Source organism: Schistocerca nitens, chromosome 9 (assembly GCF_023898315.1).
Source record: "Schistocerca nitens isolate TAMUIC-IGC-003100 chromosome 9, iqSchNite1.1, whole genome shotgun sequence".
Classification (NCBI taxonomy): domain Eukaryota; kingdom Metazoa; phylum Arthropoda; class Insecta; order Orthoptera; family Acrididae; genus Schistocerca; species Schistocerca nitens.
Genome location: NC_064622.1, coordinates 217,644,811 through 217,664,497, shown reverse-complemented (window position 1 = coordinate 217,664,497; position 19,687 = coordinate 217,644,811). Strand labels below are relative to the sequence as shown.

Below are 19,687 nucleotides of genomic sequence, written 5' to 3'. Positions count from 1 at the left end.
TGTTTAAATTCTTGCCAAATGATAAAGACATATACAGTGCATGTGCACTTCATTTCATTTGTTAACAAGATCAGTTGTACTAAATATGCTAAAGACTTATACAGTGTGTGTGCACTTTATTTCATTTGTTAATACTTTCAGTTCTTGTAAAAAAATGGTAAAGACATATGCAGTGCGTGTGCCCTCCATTTCATTTGTTAATATGATCCATTGTCCTAAATATGCTAAAGATTTTTACAGTGCGTGTGCACTTTATTTCACTCCTTTATATGTCTAATTCTTGTAAAATGCTAAAGACTTCTACAGTGCGTGTTCACTTCATTTCACCCCTTGATATGTTTATTTGTTGTAAAAATGCTGAAGACTTCTACAGTGCGTGTGCACTTTATTTCTCTCCTTGATATGTTTATTTGTTGTGAAAATGCTAAAGTGTTTTACAGTGCGTGTGCACTTTATGTCATTTGTTAATATATTTTGTATTCATTGCGCATACATTTTGTCTTTCTTAATATGTTCTGCACTTATCAATAATATATATACTCTGTGACTGTAGACTTAGTAGCTAGATAGATTATAGAAAAATTTGTTGCTCATGGCAAGTCCAATTGACTCACCATCGCTGCCAAATTTTTGCCCCCCCAGTGGAGGGTTATGTAAGAGGTCCATGATTAAGAAATTTGTTGCTAGCGCACTCGAGCAGATGTAATTTCGATGTATTGCTCACGCGCTGCCTGCGATATGTAAGGTATAAGAGAATCTGAGACCAAAGAGCAGTGTTGACTGCAGTAGGAACTGTGTGTTAGTAGCAGTAAGTAGTTGCTAGCGAGCAGTCTGGTGTGTGAAGTTGGCTGGGCCGGTCGTGGGGAGCGATGGCGGAGCCTGAGCGTTATAGTATAAGGTAAAAGCAGCCTCGCGCATATGTAGTATTGTTATATCAAGTCCCATGTAAATGTTTTAAAAAAAATCTGTTAATAATAATCTCTCTCATAAAAAGTAACTTTTGACATTCATCTCAATTTAAAGAATTCACTAATTTCTCCAATCCATGGTCATCCCGATTATTGTAAAGAAAAATCAGTTGTTTCTTTTTATACATGACAAATCTATCGGCCAGCATTGCACAGAGCTGCGCCAGAAAAATTTCTTATAGGAGCAGATATATATGTGTTATCCGGCGACTAGACTGAGTTAAGAATTTTCAATTTATTCAGTATGATCTTTCAGGGCCATGACGCAGCACTGCTGACGTCCAAAATTTACCAGGTTAATTGACAGTCAATTATTGAAAGGCTATAAGTGAGCGACAATTTTATTGAGAGGTTAATCACATTGTATTATTGGTAGGTTACGCAACTTATCTGTTGGTAGGTTACTCTAAATGTCAATAACATAACTATATTTTTTACTGTTGAGAGGTTTAGGAATTTTTCTGTTTTTGAGGTTACACTAAATGTGAATATTATTCATAATTATATATTTTTACTGTGGGGAGGTTACAACCTATACCATATGCATTTAAAACATACAGAACAACAAATGGATGCGTGAACAGGACACAAAAATGAATACCACTAATGATGCCAAACATGAGTAGGCGAAACACATTTGCTACTCAAGAATAAATTTCAGTTGCAAAAGACAGAAATTTTCTTATCTTTATGATAAAACATAATTGAAGGTATTATCAGTATCTGAGGAAAATGGTTGCAAATATTAACAATAATACTCAAATATCTGCTGTTGCTTCTTACTAATTCATTAACCCTTTCTCACCCGATTTTTTTCTGGAGAAAGAAACCTCTTCTTTCATGCTATAATGCTCTTAGGTATTTTGCTAATGATTTTAGATGCAAGATTTACTCAAATATAAGTATATATATTCATTCAAAATATACTTTGTACAATTGGCTTCTTTTTATGTATTTTTGAAATATTCACTGTTATAATAAACTGGTCATTCAATAACAACAATACAATATAACAATAATAATAATATTTATATATACAGTGGAATATAACAAACCAACCACTTCCATATATTCTGGAAGTCACAAGGTGTCAAGTACTGCTACACTGACTTGTTGATGTTGATATTGTTATAGAGAAGCCCAACAGTTGGCAGCACTTCTATGTGATAACAAGATTGAACATTCACAAATGTGTACATGAAGTTTGCACTGGGGAAAAATATTTCTGTTCCAACTAAGAGACAGTAAAATTTAATGTACACAATGTAGCCAATGGGTCTGAAAAGGATAACTATAAGCACAGACTTCTTCATACATCTACATTCAGACACATCATGTATGGTTGAGGGCACCATCTAATAGTATCATTTCTCCCATTGACTCATGGCTGCTGCAAAGAAATAATAAAATACTCTTTTATATATCCTAAATGTGACTTTGGCCTCTTCAAAATGTGTATGTAGGAAAGAATAGTATGTTCTGGCAATGATAATCTTCTCTAGACAGTAATTTTAAAATTTTGCACAGAAGTTGTTCACAAGCTGAATGACACATTTCTAATAAATTATTTCACAGGAGTTTACTATGTAGTTGTGTGGTTTTGTGTGTGTGTTCGGGTGGGGGGGATTTTCACTTAAATCAGATTTGCATGTAAAACTAACAGAACACCAACACCACTTAAGTGGCACCAATTATTGCCATTACACTACAAGTTTAAATTGTGTTGTGATATCACTGGCACTCTCAAATCATACATTAGTGACATTTCATTTTGAAACATGTTCCTTGTATTTATGTTCACACTGGGTTCAAACAACAAATACGAGCAAGAAAGATCTATTGTGAATAGCATAAGAATATGCTTGAAGCTTTCTGTTTCATACAGCTCCATTCAGAATAGATTATATATTCAGAAATGCTTGTGTAACTCTCTTCCTTTTATGTGTATTACAAAATATAAAACTATATGGCAGATAATTTTCCGTGTGAGTTGGATAAACATTTAATTTGTTTTTACTACACTCATAACCCATTCACAGAGAAGCGAGCACTTTCTTTTGTATTGTATCACACTGAAATCATGAAAAAGAAAATAAAATGAAAAAAAAAATGCTAACAGAAGCATGGTAGTTCTGGCTTATGTTTCATTTACATACTTCATGGCAATAAAGAGTTTTTTCATTCCTCATATGAGCACAAAATAAATGTATGCACTGGAAGTATATGAGGTTCAAATCAGCTGATCTGTGCACAAGTCTAGTTTGTTTGTATATTACTTTTTAGTTAAACAGGTGTAACTGAGTTACTACTAACAGAGGTTTCATTTAAATTCTTACAGTGGAGAAAATTAATGATGAACAGTTATGATCCACAATGGGTAGTCTATTCACAATCTGTCAATAATAGTACAATGTGGTTATAAATCTACTTAATGTCCTGGAAAATGAATCCCCAGAGAACTTTCTGTAGGTTACAGCCTAAATAAATTTGTGTTCAGGCCAGTTCTGTTACCAAAACATAGAGGCCCTACAGCCTAAGTACTATATTAGTGGGTGCTTCACAATAAAATGAATGAGTGAAATTATAATCTTATTCATATGCATAAACCACAATACCTCAATTTGGGACAGTATAACTTCATGACCATTTGATATTCATTTGTTATTTTTGCATGCAACATTTGTTTTAACTAAGCCCCTTATATGGTTTTTGGTGCAGCTTTACTGTCACACTCTGGACAATTACAGTCATGCTCACAACTATAATTTCAAATGATGCCACATCAAAAACTGTGCTGTCAGGAACAATAGGTCACACCACCACCACTGCAGTTTGTACATGGACAGTGAAGAGGACACAGTGAAAAACTTATAATTTGTACTTTTGGAAATCCTTCAGTTTTTGCTACTTTTTCCATACGTGAGCATTAGAGAAATAGTAGCTGAGGGTATCAAAATCTACGGCCAATTGCACCAACCTTCATTAAAAGTTAACCACAGTAAAGTCAGCATTTAACCCTATTCAGTGCAAAATTCTTGTTCACAGACCTAAATAAAGTTAACCAAGGGAGTTAACCACAGTTAAATTTGACCATGGCTAACATCCAGTTTTCTTGAGATGACCACTGTTTTACAAGCATATGGTATTACAATGGCAGTGTGTCTCAGTGTACTGAAATACACTCAAGGCTTCATATCCCACATTCTATACTTGAGGTGAACCCAGAAAGATTATTAATTTATGAATCAAACTTACCAGGGGCAGAATTAAATTTTACCTCCATGTGTAGCACACTGCTTGTTTTTCTCTAGCTACGGGAAAACACTTCAGTCAGAGTCTTGTGATTTTTTTATATTTATGGTATGTGAAGTTCAAAACTCAGATATACCTCTCCCAAAGCAGTTCAATGCATTTATCAAAATTTCTCAAGAAAATTGACTTGTAAGTTTTTGGATCAAGTTTAGTATGCTAAACCAAGGTAGATTTTTTCAACAGGTATTGTCACTCTGTGGCATAGTGCTTGCTCACAGGGCCTGGGTTCAATTCCAGGTGGATTCAAATTTTTTAACTAAGGTGCAGGTTCTATGAGCATTTACATGAAGCATAAAACACAAAAAATCTTCTCATCAAGCAGTAGCAGGAGAACACATCATGAAGGTACTGAAATTTGCCAGCTTTCAGAGCCAGTGGTTCCTTCTTCTGGCAAAAGGGTTGAAGGGGAAGGAAGAGAGGTGAGGTTTAGGAAATGGATTGATTTTGGAAAAAGCAACCTAAACTCCAGGTCATGAGAGAAGTAATGGATGGTATGAGAAGGAAAGACTGACTTTGGGGACTGCTCCAGATGAGATTTGAAAAACTGTGAGCTTACAGAAATGGAAACGGTAATACACAGGACAGAGATTACTGACAAAACATCACACACAAGTTAATAAAAGTGGAAAGCTAAGTGCATTGTGTGTGTCTGTGTGTCAGCATGCACATGCATGCATGTGGAGGGAGGGATGGACAGATAAGAAAATGAAAAAAACTAAAAGGGAGTGAAGAAAGGAATAGTTACTCCAAAGAATGCTGAGAGCAAAGAAATTAATGTAAATTAAGGCCAGGTGGGTGGCGAGAACCAAAGAAATGTAATGTCAATTCTCACCTGCAGAGTTCTGAGAAACTGGTGTTTCGGAGAAGAATCCAGGTGGCGCATGTGTTCAAAGAGGCAGCGAGTACATGACTGCCATGCTGTACAGAAAGCTCTGTGTTGCCACTATACACCCTCTGTCTATGGCTATTCATCCTAACTGATAACTTGGTGGTAGTCACACTGATGCAGAAGGCCAAACAGTGTTTACATAACAGCTGCTACACAACATGCATTGTTTCACAGGTGGCTCTCCCTCTGATAGTATATGTTTTGCCAGTTACATGTCTAGTATAGGAGGTGATATGGGTTGCATAGTGTGTCTTACAACATGGATAGTCATGGGGATTGGAGCCATAGGTTAGGAAAATGGGTTTTGAAGCTGCTTAGGGTCAGACAAGGATATTGTGGAGATTGGGAGGGCGACGAAATGCTATTCTAGGTGTGATCGGCAAAAAGTCTGGCAGAATGGACCTCACTTACACCTGTATGAATATTAAGAGCTCAGATGGAAAACCAGTTCTAAGCAAAAAAGGGAAGGCAGAAAGATGGAAGGTGTGGTGTCACCGCTAGACACCACACTTGCTAGGTGGTAACTTAAATCGGCCGCGGTCCTGTAGTACATGTCGGACCCGCGTGTCGCCACTGTGGGATCGCAAACCTAGCGCCACCACAAGGCAGGTCTCGAGAGACTGAGGAGACCTCCGCCCCAGTTGTATGGACAACATAGCTAGCGATTGGACGTGCTAAGCCTTGCTCTCATTTGCCGAGAGATAGACAGTAGAATAGCCCTCTGCTAAGTTAACTGGCGACCACCTAGCAAGGCGCCATTTGTATCAGTGCCTATAGCTTACTAATATTCAAGAGAGATGTATTCCAAGGACTAATTAAAAGTTAAGTAACAAGCATCTACGTACTTTTCTTCTTATTCATTTATAAGTTCTCATGTTCCAGACTTCACGCCCGTCTGCGTTAGCCTTGCGTGCCCTATCGGCTACAGCATTGTGTCTAGGCTGTATGGTCTAGACACAACAGAAGGAGTATATAGGGTCTAAACAAGGGCAATATACTTGAGGGCAATATTATGGAAATGGAAGAGGACACAGATGGAGATGAAATGGGATATGATACCGCGTCAAGAGCTGGACACAGCACTGAAAGACCTATGTCCAAACAAACTACTGATAGCCTTGGGAGAGCCACCCATGACAAAACTCTTCAATCTGGTGAGCAAGATGTATGAGACAGGCAAAATACCCTCAGACTTCAAGAAGAATGTAATAATTCCAATCTCACAGAAAGCAGGCATTGACAGGTGTGAGAATTACTGACTATCAGTTTATAATAGTAAGTCATGACTGCTACATACTAACACGAATTTTTACAGACGAATGCAAAAACTGGTAGAAGCCAACTTCGGGGAAGGTCTCTTTGGATTCTGTAGAAATGTTGGAGCACATGAGGCAATATTGACCCTAGATTATATAATGGTAAGACAGAGATTTAGGAACCAGGTTTTAAATTGTAAGATTTCCAGGGGCAGAGGTTGTAGAGAGTTTCAGGGAGAGCATAAGGGAACAATTGACAGGAATGGGGGAAAGAAATACAGTAGAAGAAGAATGGGTAGCTCTGAGGGATGAAGTAGTGAAGGCAGCAGACGATCAAGTAGGTAAAAAGACGAGGGCTAATAGAAATCCTTGGGTAACAGAAGAAATATTGAATTTAATTGATGAAAGGAGAAAATATAAAAATGCAGTAAATGAAGCAGGCAAAAAGGAATACAAACGTCTCAAAAATGAGATCGACAGGAAGTGCAAAATGGCTAAGCAGGGATAGCTAGAGGACAAATGTAAGGATGTAGAGGCTTGTCTCACTAGGGGTAAGATAGATACTGCCTACAGGAAAATTAAAGAGACCTTTGGAGAGAAGAGAACCACTTGTAGGAATATCAAGAGCTCAGATGGCAACCCAGTTCTAAGCAAAGAAGAGAAGGCAGAAAGGTGGAAGGAGTATATAGAGGGTTTATACAAGGGCGATGTACTTGAGGACAATATTATGGAAATGGAAGAGGATGTAGATGAAGACGAAATGGGAGATAAGATACTGCGTGAAGAGTTTGACAGAGCACTGAAAGACCTGAGTCGAAACAAGGCCCCGGGAGTAGACAACATTCCATTAGAACTACTGATGGCCTTGGGAGAGCCAGTCATGACAAAACTCTGCCATCTGGTGAGCAAGATGTATGAGACAGGCAAAACATCCTCAGACTTCAAGAAGAATATAATAATTCCAATCCCAAAGAAAGCAGGTGTTGACAGATGTGAAAATTACCGAACTATCAGTTTAATAAGTCACAGCTGCAAAATACTAACGCGAATTCTTTACAGATGAATGGAAAAACTGGTAGAAGCGGACCTCGGGGAAGATCAGTTTGGATTCTGTAGAAATGTTGGAACATGTGAGGCAATACTAACCTTACGACTTATCTTAGAAGAAAGATTAAGAAAAGGCAAACCTACGTTTCTAGCATTTGTAGACTTAGAGAAAGCTTTTGACAATGTTGACTGGAATACTCTCTTTCAAATTCTGAAGGTGGCAGGGGTAAAATACAAGGAGCGAAAGGCTATTTACAATTTGTACAGAAACCAGATGGCAGTTATAAGAGTCGAGGGGCATGAAAGGGAAGCAGTGGTTGGGAAAGGAGTGAGACAGGGTTGTAGCCTCTCCCCGATGTTATTCAATCTGTATATTGAGCAAGCAGTAAAGGAAACAAAAGAAAAATTCGGAGTAGGTATTAAAATTCATGGAAAAGTAGTAAAAACTTTGAGGTTCGCCGATGACATTGTAATTCTGTCAGAGACAGCAAAGGACTTGGAAGAGCAGTTGAACGGAATGGACAGTGTCTTGAAAGGAGGATATAAGATGAACATCAACAAAAGCAAAACGAGGATAATGGAATGTAGTCAAATTAAATCAGGTGATTCTGAGGGGATTAGATTAGGCAATGAGACACTTAAAGTAGTAAAGGAGTTTTGCTATTTAGGGAGTAAAATAACTGATGATGGTCGAAGTAGAGAGGATATAAAATGTAGACTGGCAATGGCAAGGAAATCGTTTCTGAAGAAGAGAAATTTGTTAACATCTAGTATAGATTTAAGTGTCAGGAAGTCGTTTCTGAAAGTATTTGTATGGAGTGTAGCCATGTAAGGAAGTGAAACATGGACGATAACCAGTTTGGACAAGAAGAGAATAAAAGCTTTCGAAATGTGGTGCTACAGAAGAATGCTGAAGATAAGGTGGGTAGATCACGTAACTAATGAGGAGGTACTGAATAGGATTGGGGAGAAGAGAAGTTTGTGGCACAACTTGACTAGAAGAAGGGATCGGTTGGTAGGACATGTTTTGAGGCATCAAGGGATCACAAATATAGCATTGGAGGGCAGTGTGGAGGCTAAAATTCGTAGAGGGAGACCAAGAGATCAGTACACTAAGCAGATTCAGAAGGATGTAGGTTGCAGTAGGTACTGGGAGATGAAGAAGCTTGAACAGGATAGAGTAGCATGGTGAGCTGCATCAAACCAGTCTCAGGACTGAAGACCACAACAACACAACAACGACTTATCTTAGCAGACAGATTAAGGAAAGGCAAACCTATGTTTCTAGCATTTGTAGACTTGGAGAACGCTTTTGACAATGTTGACTGGAATGCTCTCTTTAAAATTCTGAAGGTGGCAGGGGTCAAATACAGGGAACGAAAGGCTATTTACAACTTGTACAGAAACCAGATGGCAGCTATAGGAGTCCAGGAGGATGCAAGAGAAGCAGTGGTTGGGAAGGGATTGAGACAGGGTTGTAGCCTATCCCTGATGTTACTCAATCTATATATTGAGCAAGCAGTAAAGGAAACAAAAGAAAATTTGGACTAGGAATTAAAATCCATGGAGAAGAAATAAAAACTCTGAGGTTTGCTGATGACATTGTCATTCTGTCAGAGACAGCAAAGGACCTGGAAGAGCAGTTGAACGGAATGGACAGTGTCTTGAAATGAGGATGTAAGATGAACATCAATAAAAGCAAAATGAAGATAATCGAATGTTGTTGAATTAAATCAAGTGATGCTGAAGGAATTAAATTAGGAAATGAGACACTTAATGTAGTAGATGAGTTTTGCTACTTAGGGAGCAAAATAACTGATGATTGTCGAAGTATAGAGGATATAAATTGTAGACTGGCTATGACATGGAAAGCGTTTCTGAAGAAGAGAAATTTATTATGATTGAGTATAGATTTAAATGTCAGGAAGTCATTTCTGAAAGTATTTGTGTGAAACATGGACAATAAATAGTTTAGACAAGAAGGGAATAGAAGCCTTCAAAATGTTTTGCTACAGAAGAATGCTGAAGATTAGATGGGTAGATCACATAACTGATGAGAATGTACTGAACAGAATTGGGGAGAAGAGGAATTTGTGGCACAACTTGACTAGAAGAAGGGATTGGTTGGTAGGACACGTTCTGAGGCATCAAGGGATGACCTATTTAGTATTGGAGGGCAGTGTGTAGGGTAAAAATTGTAGAGGGAGACCAAGAGATGTATACACTAAGCAGATTCAGAAGGATGTAGGCTGCAGCAGGTACGTGAAGATGAAGAAGGTTGCACAGGATAGAGTAGCGTGGGGAGCTGCATCAAACCAGTCTCTGGACTGAAGACCACAACAACAACAACATATGCTGCAGTTAGCCCTGCTGCTCCATTTCCAGAGTTCTCTAGTGCTATTCCGCCCCAGCCTGTAATTTATGTTGCAGTAGGTTTGCTGGTTCCCACTCGCATGGGTAAACCAGGCAAAAATGTCAACACTTTCATACAAAATTTAGTGGATGTAGGGAATCTGCCTCTGTGAGGTAATGAAGTGTTGGTCAGAGTTGCCAATCTTAAGTTGCAGGGAGAGGCTCACGCTGATGTACGAGGGCCGTTCAGAAAGTAACCTCCGGTTGATTTAAAAAAATACACCAAGTTAAATAAAAATATTTTAATATATACATCTTACAACTACATCTTTGCACTATTTTTCTACATAGTCTCCATAGCGATTGAGGCACTTATCATATCTCTTCACAAGCTTTGAAATTCTTCTGCATAAAAATCACCCGCTTGTGCCTGGAGCCAGCCTGTGACCGCATCTTTGAGCTCTTCGTCGTCATCAAACCGCTGTGACCCGAGCCATTTCTTCAAATGCATGAAGAGGTGATAATCACTTGGCGCCAGGTCTGGGCTGTAAGGTGGATGGTTGATAACGTCCCACTTGAAGGACTCAAGAAGGGCCGTTGTTCTGCGAGCAGAGTGAGGACGGGCGTTATCGTGCAAAAAAACGATACCGGAAGTCAGCATACCACGGCGTTTGTTCTGTATAGCCCGTCGTAACTTTTTTATTGTTTTACAGTACACGTCTTGATTAATGGTCGTACCACGTTCCATGAATTCAACCAACAACACCCCTTTGGCATCCCAAAACACCGTTGCCATCAGTTTTCTGGCAGAAAAATCTTGCGAGGCTTTTCTTGGTTTGGTAGGCGAATTTGAATGTGCCCACATCTTTGATTGTTCTTTTGTCTCAGGGTTCACGTACTTAATCCAGGTTTCGTCACCGGTCACGATTCTGTTTAACAATGGTTCTCCTTCGTCCTCATAACATGACAGAAAGTCTAATGCAGAGGCCATTCTTTGAGTTTTGTGGTGGTCGGTAAGAATTTTGGGCACCCATCGTGCACAGAACTTACGGTAACCCAATCTTGCTGTCACTATCTCGTACAAGAGAGTCTTAGAAATCTGTGGAAAACCAGTAGACAACTCCGACATTGAGAAACGTCGATTTTCACGAACTTTTGCATCAACTGTCTGAACGAGTTCGTCAGTCACCAATGATGGTCTACCACTCCTCTCTTCATCATGAACGTTTTCTCGTCCACTTTTAAATAAACGTACCCATTCACGGACAACTCCTTCACTCATAACTCTTGGTCCGTACACGGCACAAAGCTCACGATGAATAGCTGCTGCAGAATATCCTTTGGCTGTAAAAAACCTTATGACAGCACGCACTTCACATTTGGCGGGGTTTTCTATTGCAGCACACATTTCAAACTGCCACAAAAACTAAACTAGCGCAGGTACGATGTTCACTCGACCACGACTTGATGCCGAATGACCTGTTGAGTGCGTGAACGCACAGATGGCGTCGCTACTCCCCCCACAACCCGCACTGTGACCAATCGGAGGTTACTTTCTGAACCGCCCTCGTAAATTACCTGGAAAGGCTGATAAGTACCAAGGTATCTGACATCCTTGAAAAAGGGCTATTGTATAGATATGAAGATAAGCATAGTGTTAGCTGTTATAGGGACGAACTCTCTGTGGTATCATGTATCAATACCACCCTACCGACATCTTTGAGTTGGCAAGAGTATTGCAAGTTGCCAACAGACTCCGATAGCTGTCAGGCGGGATCCAGTGGATCGAAAGGAGCACGCCCGCTGAACCACGTCTGTAGTGGCTCTGGACTGTGAGTGCCCTCTGTCACAATATAGGATGATTGGCAGCAGCAACACAGCCCACTCACAATTGGAGCCTCTTTATTTTGTGGTGCTACACAGATGCCGCATCATCAGGACTCCGACACCATTGTTCGTGTTTTAGTTCAGAGCACCTCATCCTTGTTGCCATCGTATTAGCTGGACTTTACTTCTTGCTGCATTATTTGTAATGGGTCCTCATAAATTTGGAGAAACACAAGTTAAGTAAATCTTCTGCTTACTATGTCAACTTATTCACTATTAATTTATGCTCCTGTCCAGCTTTCCTACAACAACAGTTGCTACACTACTCTGTAGCCCACCTCTCCTCACAGTTGCATCTGAAGTCATACTCAACACTTTCCTCCATATGTCAAAATTCCGGGAAGGATTTAGAGTGCTGTGCTGGCCAAATTACTTCTGTGTTGTGTCATGTACATGTACTAAGGGACAGTAATGAAAAGAATGAGGTAGTACTCAGTGAACCAGAAGCTGGCTGTGTAGATGTATTTGTTCGCAAGATTTACCCATAGGAACATGCTGAGGTGAAGTGCCTTAGCAATTTTTGCACAGCTCCCTGAACTTGACGTGCTGTGGTGCAAAATGATGTTGAGCCATAATACAGGTAAAGCTCATCCACATATAGTGACAGTTGAACCAAAAGCCTCACTGTAGTCACGATACCATTGAAGGCAATGACGTAAAAGGTTGTGTTTGGAACTGATCCCTGATGTACTTCAGTTTCCTGTTCACATGATTGCTGAGGGTTGGCCCCATCCAGATCCAGAACAGTTAGAGGGATAGGAAATTCTGGATACAAATGGGTAAGCAGCCCCAGAAGTCCCACGTGTGTAGTGTAGACACGATGTGGTGATGCCAAGTGGTATTGTACACCTTCTGCAGGTCAAACACACAGCAATCAATTGTTGGAAATGGAAAGAAAACTGAAAACTTGCCCTTTCAATCAGTACTGTGCACAGGGTTTCCTAGGCTTTTGTCTCACTCATCATGATTCCCCTGTCCCCCTTTCTCAACTGCAATTCACTACCAGGAGACAGCACCACTGCTACTATTACTAACAGTCCTAGTGTTAAGAAAGCTTCCAATAATGTCAACAAAAAACCCACCTCAGCATCAGATGAAAGTATCCCAATTATACATCATCTGCTCAAGTCATCTGAAATCCAGCAGTTGCCTACACTGGCTTATTTACATAAAAATACTATTCTAGGCTGCAGCAACCTTTAAAACTGTGTCAAAAGGAACACTCCCTTGATGAAATCCTATCTTGGAAGTTTATAGCTATCTTTAGTATCATCTTTAAATCATAATTTCTCTTACAAGGCTCATAAAACACAGTTACTTCTTTCATTCAAGGATATATAATTTCAGAGTGTATTTCACAAACTGTAAAATATTGTGTTACGGCGATACAGAATGCTACAGCCATTATATAAGACTGAGCTAGTGGATATCAAGAATGTATTACTAGAGACTATGAAGCAGACAGATTTCGTCCATATCAATGATAGCAGCAATGAGCACACAGAAAAGATTAAAATCAGCTGGGCAATATCACAAATAGATTGCTCCTGATTTGCAACAGGTGTTCCAAGATTATTGTGCTGTTTGGTGACTGTTATTTGAAATTTCATTTACCTTTTTATATTTTTCCTATTATATTTTGAAGTTCACTTCTTTCATTTTTGTGTCGTGTATGAAAATGTTAAACAATGGAAAATCCAGAAAATTGAAAAGCAAGAAACAGTGGTCATGTGTGTGAGAGTTGTGTTTGCCTGATTGTGAATGTGTATGTCCTGATTCAGAAGAAGCCCTTGTGGCCAAAAGCTTGCTTGTTTAACAGTCTTTTTGTTGTGCCTGCATGTGCCTACTACATGGTGAGTTGCAATCTATCCTTTTCATAATACTGTCATATGAAACCATTAATTATGCTATCAAATTGAATTTGTTTCTTTCATCAGTAGCTACAGATGATTATACATTTAATATTACCCTAATCATGAAAGTTCAAGACCAAAAATTACACTTAAAAATATATAACTGTTTTTTTCTTTATAAAATATCTTTGTGTTCTGATTATTACTTTGTTTACAAATGTTAGCATCTGACTAGCTGTATTGTTATCTTACAAAGTCTTTGCATCAATGAAGTGTGCTACCTTTGCTTACTGTAATGTAACTTTGTCTACAGACTTTCTTTGAAATGTTGGAGGAGATTGTTTGCAGGAGACCAACTCTGCAACTTGTTATCATATTAGATGATGTGCAATTTATCTTGTGAGCTGACTATGGTCGACTACGTCTTTATCAACAATGTTCACATTTGTAATGTATCAGTATGAGAAGAAATATAAAACCAGTCAATCTTTAAAGCAGAATTTAAACTGAGAGAGATCATTTTAAACTAGTGCCATTCATTATGTAAATGAAGAGAGTCATATTATAGACAGAGTTGAGTATAAGAATATACAATGATAATCCATGGTTAACAAGTTAGCGTTTTTTCATAAACCTGATAACATCAAGCCCTCCGGAGGAGTCATCCTGAATTATACTGGACAACAAGTTCAGCCAACAATATCTATGAAAAATCAAGATGATTATATTTATCAACTTAATTACCACTACAAACAACTTCAGAACAGTCTATCTACAATGCTGTTTTCCTATTTAAAACGTTATACATTTATATGTAAGCTGATGCTGACTTAAATGTAAAAAATCTCAATTATCTATATTTCATTATCTTTGTCACTACTGAACTGAGTGAAAGGGGTTTTTAGAATAGGAAAGATGGTAATCAGTACACTGGTGACAAACACCAGATAACAGTCATTGCTGGAACTGTATACTTTTGGAGGAAGAGATACGTTAAGAAGTGTGGTGTGCACAGCCTTAAAAGCTTTATGTAAACATGAATGTTAAAAACTGTCAGATCCAGAAATGACTCCTCAATTAAAACTGGATGGTACAGCTTTACTTACTCTCTAGGCGGTCTCGCTGCTCTATGAAGATGATGGATGACAAAAAAAAAATTGTATATAGTTTAACAAGAGGTGGGAAAGAAAGAGAAAGAGGAATGTGATGGATCACAAGTAATGAACACAGGGAGGAAAGAAAGTGGTGTGACAGATTGAGAAATGAAAATACAAAGAAGTTTACCAGCAGATGATGCAAAATATGCATTACTGTTTGATAGAAATAACTGGCCATACATATTAATTCCCCCCCATGAACCATGGACCTTGCCGTTGGTGGGGAGGCTTGCGTGCCTCAGCGATACAGATGGCCGTACCGTAAGTGCAACCACAACGGAGGGGTATCTGTTGAGAGGCCAGACAAACATATGGTTCCTGAAGAGGGGCAGCAGCCTTTTCAGTAGTTGCAGGGGCAACAGTCTGGATGATTGACTGATCTGGCCTTGTAACATTAACCAAAACGGCCTTGCTGTGCTGGTACTGCGAACGGCTGAAAGCAAGGGGAAACTAGAGCCGTAATTTTTCCTGAGGACATGCAGCTTTACTGTATGATTAAATGATGATGGCGTCCTCTTGGGTAAAATATTCAGGAGGTAAAATAGTCCCCCATTCGGATCTCCGGCGGGGACTACTCAAGAGGACGTCGTTATCAGGAGAAAGAAAACAGGCGTTCTGCGGATCGGAGTGTGGAATGTCAGATCCCTTAATCGGGCAGGTAGGTTAGAAAATTTAAAAATGGAAATGGATAGGTTAAAGTTAGATATAGTGGGGATTAGTGAAGTTCGGTGGCAGGAGGAACAAGACTTTTGATCAGGTGATTACAGGGTTATAAATACAAAATCAAATAGGGGTAATGCAGGAGTACGTTTAATAATGAATAAAAAAATAGGAGTGCGGGTTAGCTACTACAAACAGCATAGTGAACGCATTATTGTGGCCAAGATAGACACAAAGCCCATGCCTACTACAGTAGTATAAGTTTATATGCCAACTAGCTCTGCAGATGATGAAGAAATAGATGAAATGTATGACGAGATGAAAGAAATTATTCAGGTAGTGAAGTGAGACGAAAATTTAATAGCCATAGGTGACTGGAATTCGTCAGTAGGAAAAGGGAGAGAAGGAAACATAGTAGGTGAATATGGATTGGGGGGAAGAAATGAAAGAGGAAGCCGCCTTGTAGAATTTTGCACAGAGCATAACTTAATCATGGCTAACACTTGGTTCAAGAATCATAAAAGAAGGTTGTACACCTGGAAGAATCCTGGAGATACTAAAAGGTATCAGATAGATTATATAATGGTAAGACAGAGATTTAGGAACCAGGTTTTAAATTGTAAGACATTTCCAGGGGCAGATGTGGATTCTGACCACAATCTATTGGTTATGAACTGCAGACTGAAACTGAAGAAACTGCAAAAAGGTGGGAATTTAAGGAGGTGGGACCTGGATAAACTGAAAGAACCAGAGGTTGTAGAAGAGAGCATAAGGGAACAATTGACAGGAATGGGGGAAAGAATTACAGTAGAAGAAGAATGGGTAGCTCTGAGGGATGCAGTAGTGAAGGCAGCAGACGATCAAGTAGGTAAAAAGACGAGGGCTAATAGAAATCCTTGGGTAACAGAAGAAATATTGAATTTAATTGATGAAAGGAGAAAATATAAAAATGCAGTAAATGAAGCAGGCAAAAAGGAATACAAACGTCTCAAAAATGAGATCGACAGGAAGTGCAAAATGGCTAAGCAGGGATGGCTAGAGGACAAATGTAAGGATGTAGAGGCTTGTCTCACTAGGGGTAAGATAGATATTGCCTACAGGAAAATTAAAGAGACCTTTGGAGAGAAGAGAACCACTTGTATGAACATCAAGAGCTCAGATGGCAACCCAGTTAGAAGCAAAGAAGAGAAGGCAGAAAGGTGGAAGGAGTATATAGAGGGTTTATACAAGGGTGATGTACTTGAGGACAATATTATGGAAATGGAAGAGGATGTAGATGAAGACGAAATGGGAGATAAGATACTGCGTGAAGAGTTTGACAGAGCACTGAAAGACCTGAGTCGAAACAAGGCCCCGGGAGTAGACAACATTCCATTAGAACTACTGATGGCCTTGGGAGAGCCAGTCATGACAAAACTCTGCCATCTGGTGAGCAAGATGTATGAGACAGGCAAAACATCCTCAGACTTCAAGAAGAATATAATAATTCCAATCCCAAAGAAAGCAGGTGTTGACAGATGTGAAAATTACTGAACTATCAGTTTAATAAGTCACAGCTGCAAAGTACTAACGCGAATTCTTTACAGACGAATGGAAAAACTGGTAGAAGCGGACCTCGGGGAAGATCAGTTTGGATTCCGTAGAAATATTGGAACACGTGCAGCAATTCTAACCTTACGACTTATCTTAGAAGAAAGATTAAGAAAAGGCAAACCTACGTTTCTAGCATTTGTAGACTTAGAGAAAGCTTTTGACAATGTTAACTGGAATACTCTCTTTCAAATTCTGAAGGTGGCATGGGTAAAATACAGGGAGCGAAAGGCTATTTACAATTTGTACAGAAACCAGATGGCAGTTATAATAGTCGAGGGGCATGAAAGGGAAGCAGTGGTTGGGAAAGGAGTGAGACAAGGTTGTAGCCTCTCCCCGATGTTATTCAATCTGTATATTGAGCAAGCAGTAAAGAAAACAAAAGAAAAATTCGGAGTAGGTATTAAAATTCGTGGAGAAGAAGTAAAAACTTTCAGGTTCGCCGATGACATTGTAATTCTGTCAGAGACAGCAAAGGACTTGGAAGAGCAGTTGAACGGAATGGACAGTGTCTTGAAAGGAGGATATAAGATGAACATCAACAAAAGCAAAACGAGGATAATGGAATGTAGTCAAATTAAATCGGGTGATGCTGAGGGAATTAGATTAGGAAATGAGACACTTAAAGTAATAAAGGAGTTTTGCTATTTGGGGAGCAAAATAACTGATGATGGTCGAAGTAGAGAGAATATAAAATGTAGACTGGCAATGGCAAGGAAATCGTTTCTGAAGAAGAGACATTTGTTAACATCGAGTCGTTTCTGAAAGTATTTGTATGGAGTGTAGCCATGTATGGAAGTGAAACATGGACGATAACTAGTTTGGACAAGAAGAGAATAGAAGCTTTCGAAATGTGGTGCTACAGAAGAATGCTGAAGATAAGGTGGGTAGATCACGTAACTAATGAGGAGGTATTGAATAGGATTGGGAAGAAGAGAAGTTTGTGGCACAACTTGACTAGAAGAAGGGTTCGGTTGGTAGGACATGTTTTGAGGCATCAAGGGATCACAAATTTAGCATTGGAGGGCAGCGTGGAGGGTAAAAATCGTAGAGGGAGACCAAGAGATCAATACACTAAGCAGATTCAGAAGGATGTAAGTTGCAGTAGGTACTGGGAGATGAAGGAGCTTGCACAGGATAGAGTAGCATGGAGAGCTGCATCAAACCAGTCCCAGGACTGAAGACCACAACAACAACATCATATTAATTTTTAGGGAAAATTATGAGCTTGAAAAAGGAGGTACTTTGCCTCTTTCTTAAATACAAGAGAGCATTGAATCGTGTGGAGTGCAAGGTAGCTTGTTCTTGATGTGGACAGCATCAACAGAAGAGTTTGCACATGTTTTTGTTTAACAAACACACACGTATAGGAGGTGAGTGAGACCATGTGTTGCGATTATGATGAGACACCAAGTACTCAATTTCTTATGCAACATAATGAGGTGCACACACACTGAGGAGCCAGTGAAGTGAACATAGCATATGCCAGTTGCATAACTTATGTGGCCACAACACACTGGGCATAGAAGCACTGATATGATCAACTAATGGAAATTAGAGAATGAAATAACAATATTATATTGGTACTCACCATATAGAGGAGATGCTGAGTCGCAGACAAGATAGCAAAAGACTACTATAAATTTAAACTTTTGGCCAAAAGAGCATCTTCCGAAGCAGAGAACATGCACACATTCACAGAAATGCAATTAGCAGATGTGCACACCCGCACACACGCGCGCGCGCACACACACACACACAAACACACAAACACACACACACACACACACACACACACACACACACACGACCAGTGTTTCCAGCCAAAGTGGACAGAGACGCTGGTCAGGTGTGTATGAGTTGTGCTTGTGTGAAAGTGTGTGTGAGTTTGCTATTTCAGTCGAAGACGTTTTGGCCAAAAGTTTAAATTTTCATTGTGTCTGCCTATGACTCAATATATCTTCCATTTGGAGAGTAGTAATCTATTCTTTTCATATTATTCTTGATATGTGCAGCAAATAGAGGGATATTGTAGACGTAGCTCACGCAAGCATTAATGCGTATTTCTAACTGATTAGAGTTTTTGCTACTAATGCAGTGTTTGGCACAACAAGTGATTGCCCAAATTTACATTTGAATCCTGCAGCACATACAGGCAAGTGGCAGTTTTCTTGCAATTGGAAACAGTATTTTCTGCCCAGTTGAGATACTCATCCATAGGTACAGCGAAGTTGTTCAACATTTCTTGACAATGTATATGAGACAAATATGAGGCAACTGTTACTCCAAAGGAGGATGTCATCTGAAAGCAACATATTCCGTGTTGTTTATGTGCCTACTGGCCATTCTCACATCAACTATACTTTTAGTTGTTACCTTCAGTTTTTCCAATATTTGTGTACCAATTAGTCAAAAGGACCAGGAAGTGCCTATTGAGTACTACTCATGAATTTGGTGTCAAAACAGCATTTAAAAAAAAAAAAAAAAAAAAACATGTACAGGATACAAACATTCAACATACCGCATATTGGCAAAGTGTGTATCCATAGCTCCCCCATGTGGAAAGTTGGCTGCCATTCGTTCCATGAGACGACAGAAACAAGCATATGTTGTGGCTTCATCATCAAAGATGACAAGTAGAGGAGCAACCAAATCACACATTCCCTGCATGTAGCCAACTTCCAGATGTTCCCAAACATACCTACAAATAAAAAGC

General features: G+C 39.2%; 1 protein-coding gene across 1 annotated transcript in view; it reads right to left on the bottom strand.

Annotated features, from left to right (window-relative positions):
* The window catches only part of LOC126203851 (small G protein signaling modulator 1-like), a 353,457-nt gene that overhangs the window by 64,397 nt on the left and 269,373 nt on the right, over window positions 1-19,687 (bottom strand). Inside the window, exon 23 of the mRNA XM_049938226.1 lies at window positions 19,493-19,672. Coding sequence (XP_049794183.1) covers window positions 19,493-19,672 — 180 coding nt within the window. The remainder of the gene's footprint in view (window positions 1-19,492; window positions 19,673-19,687) is intronic.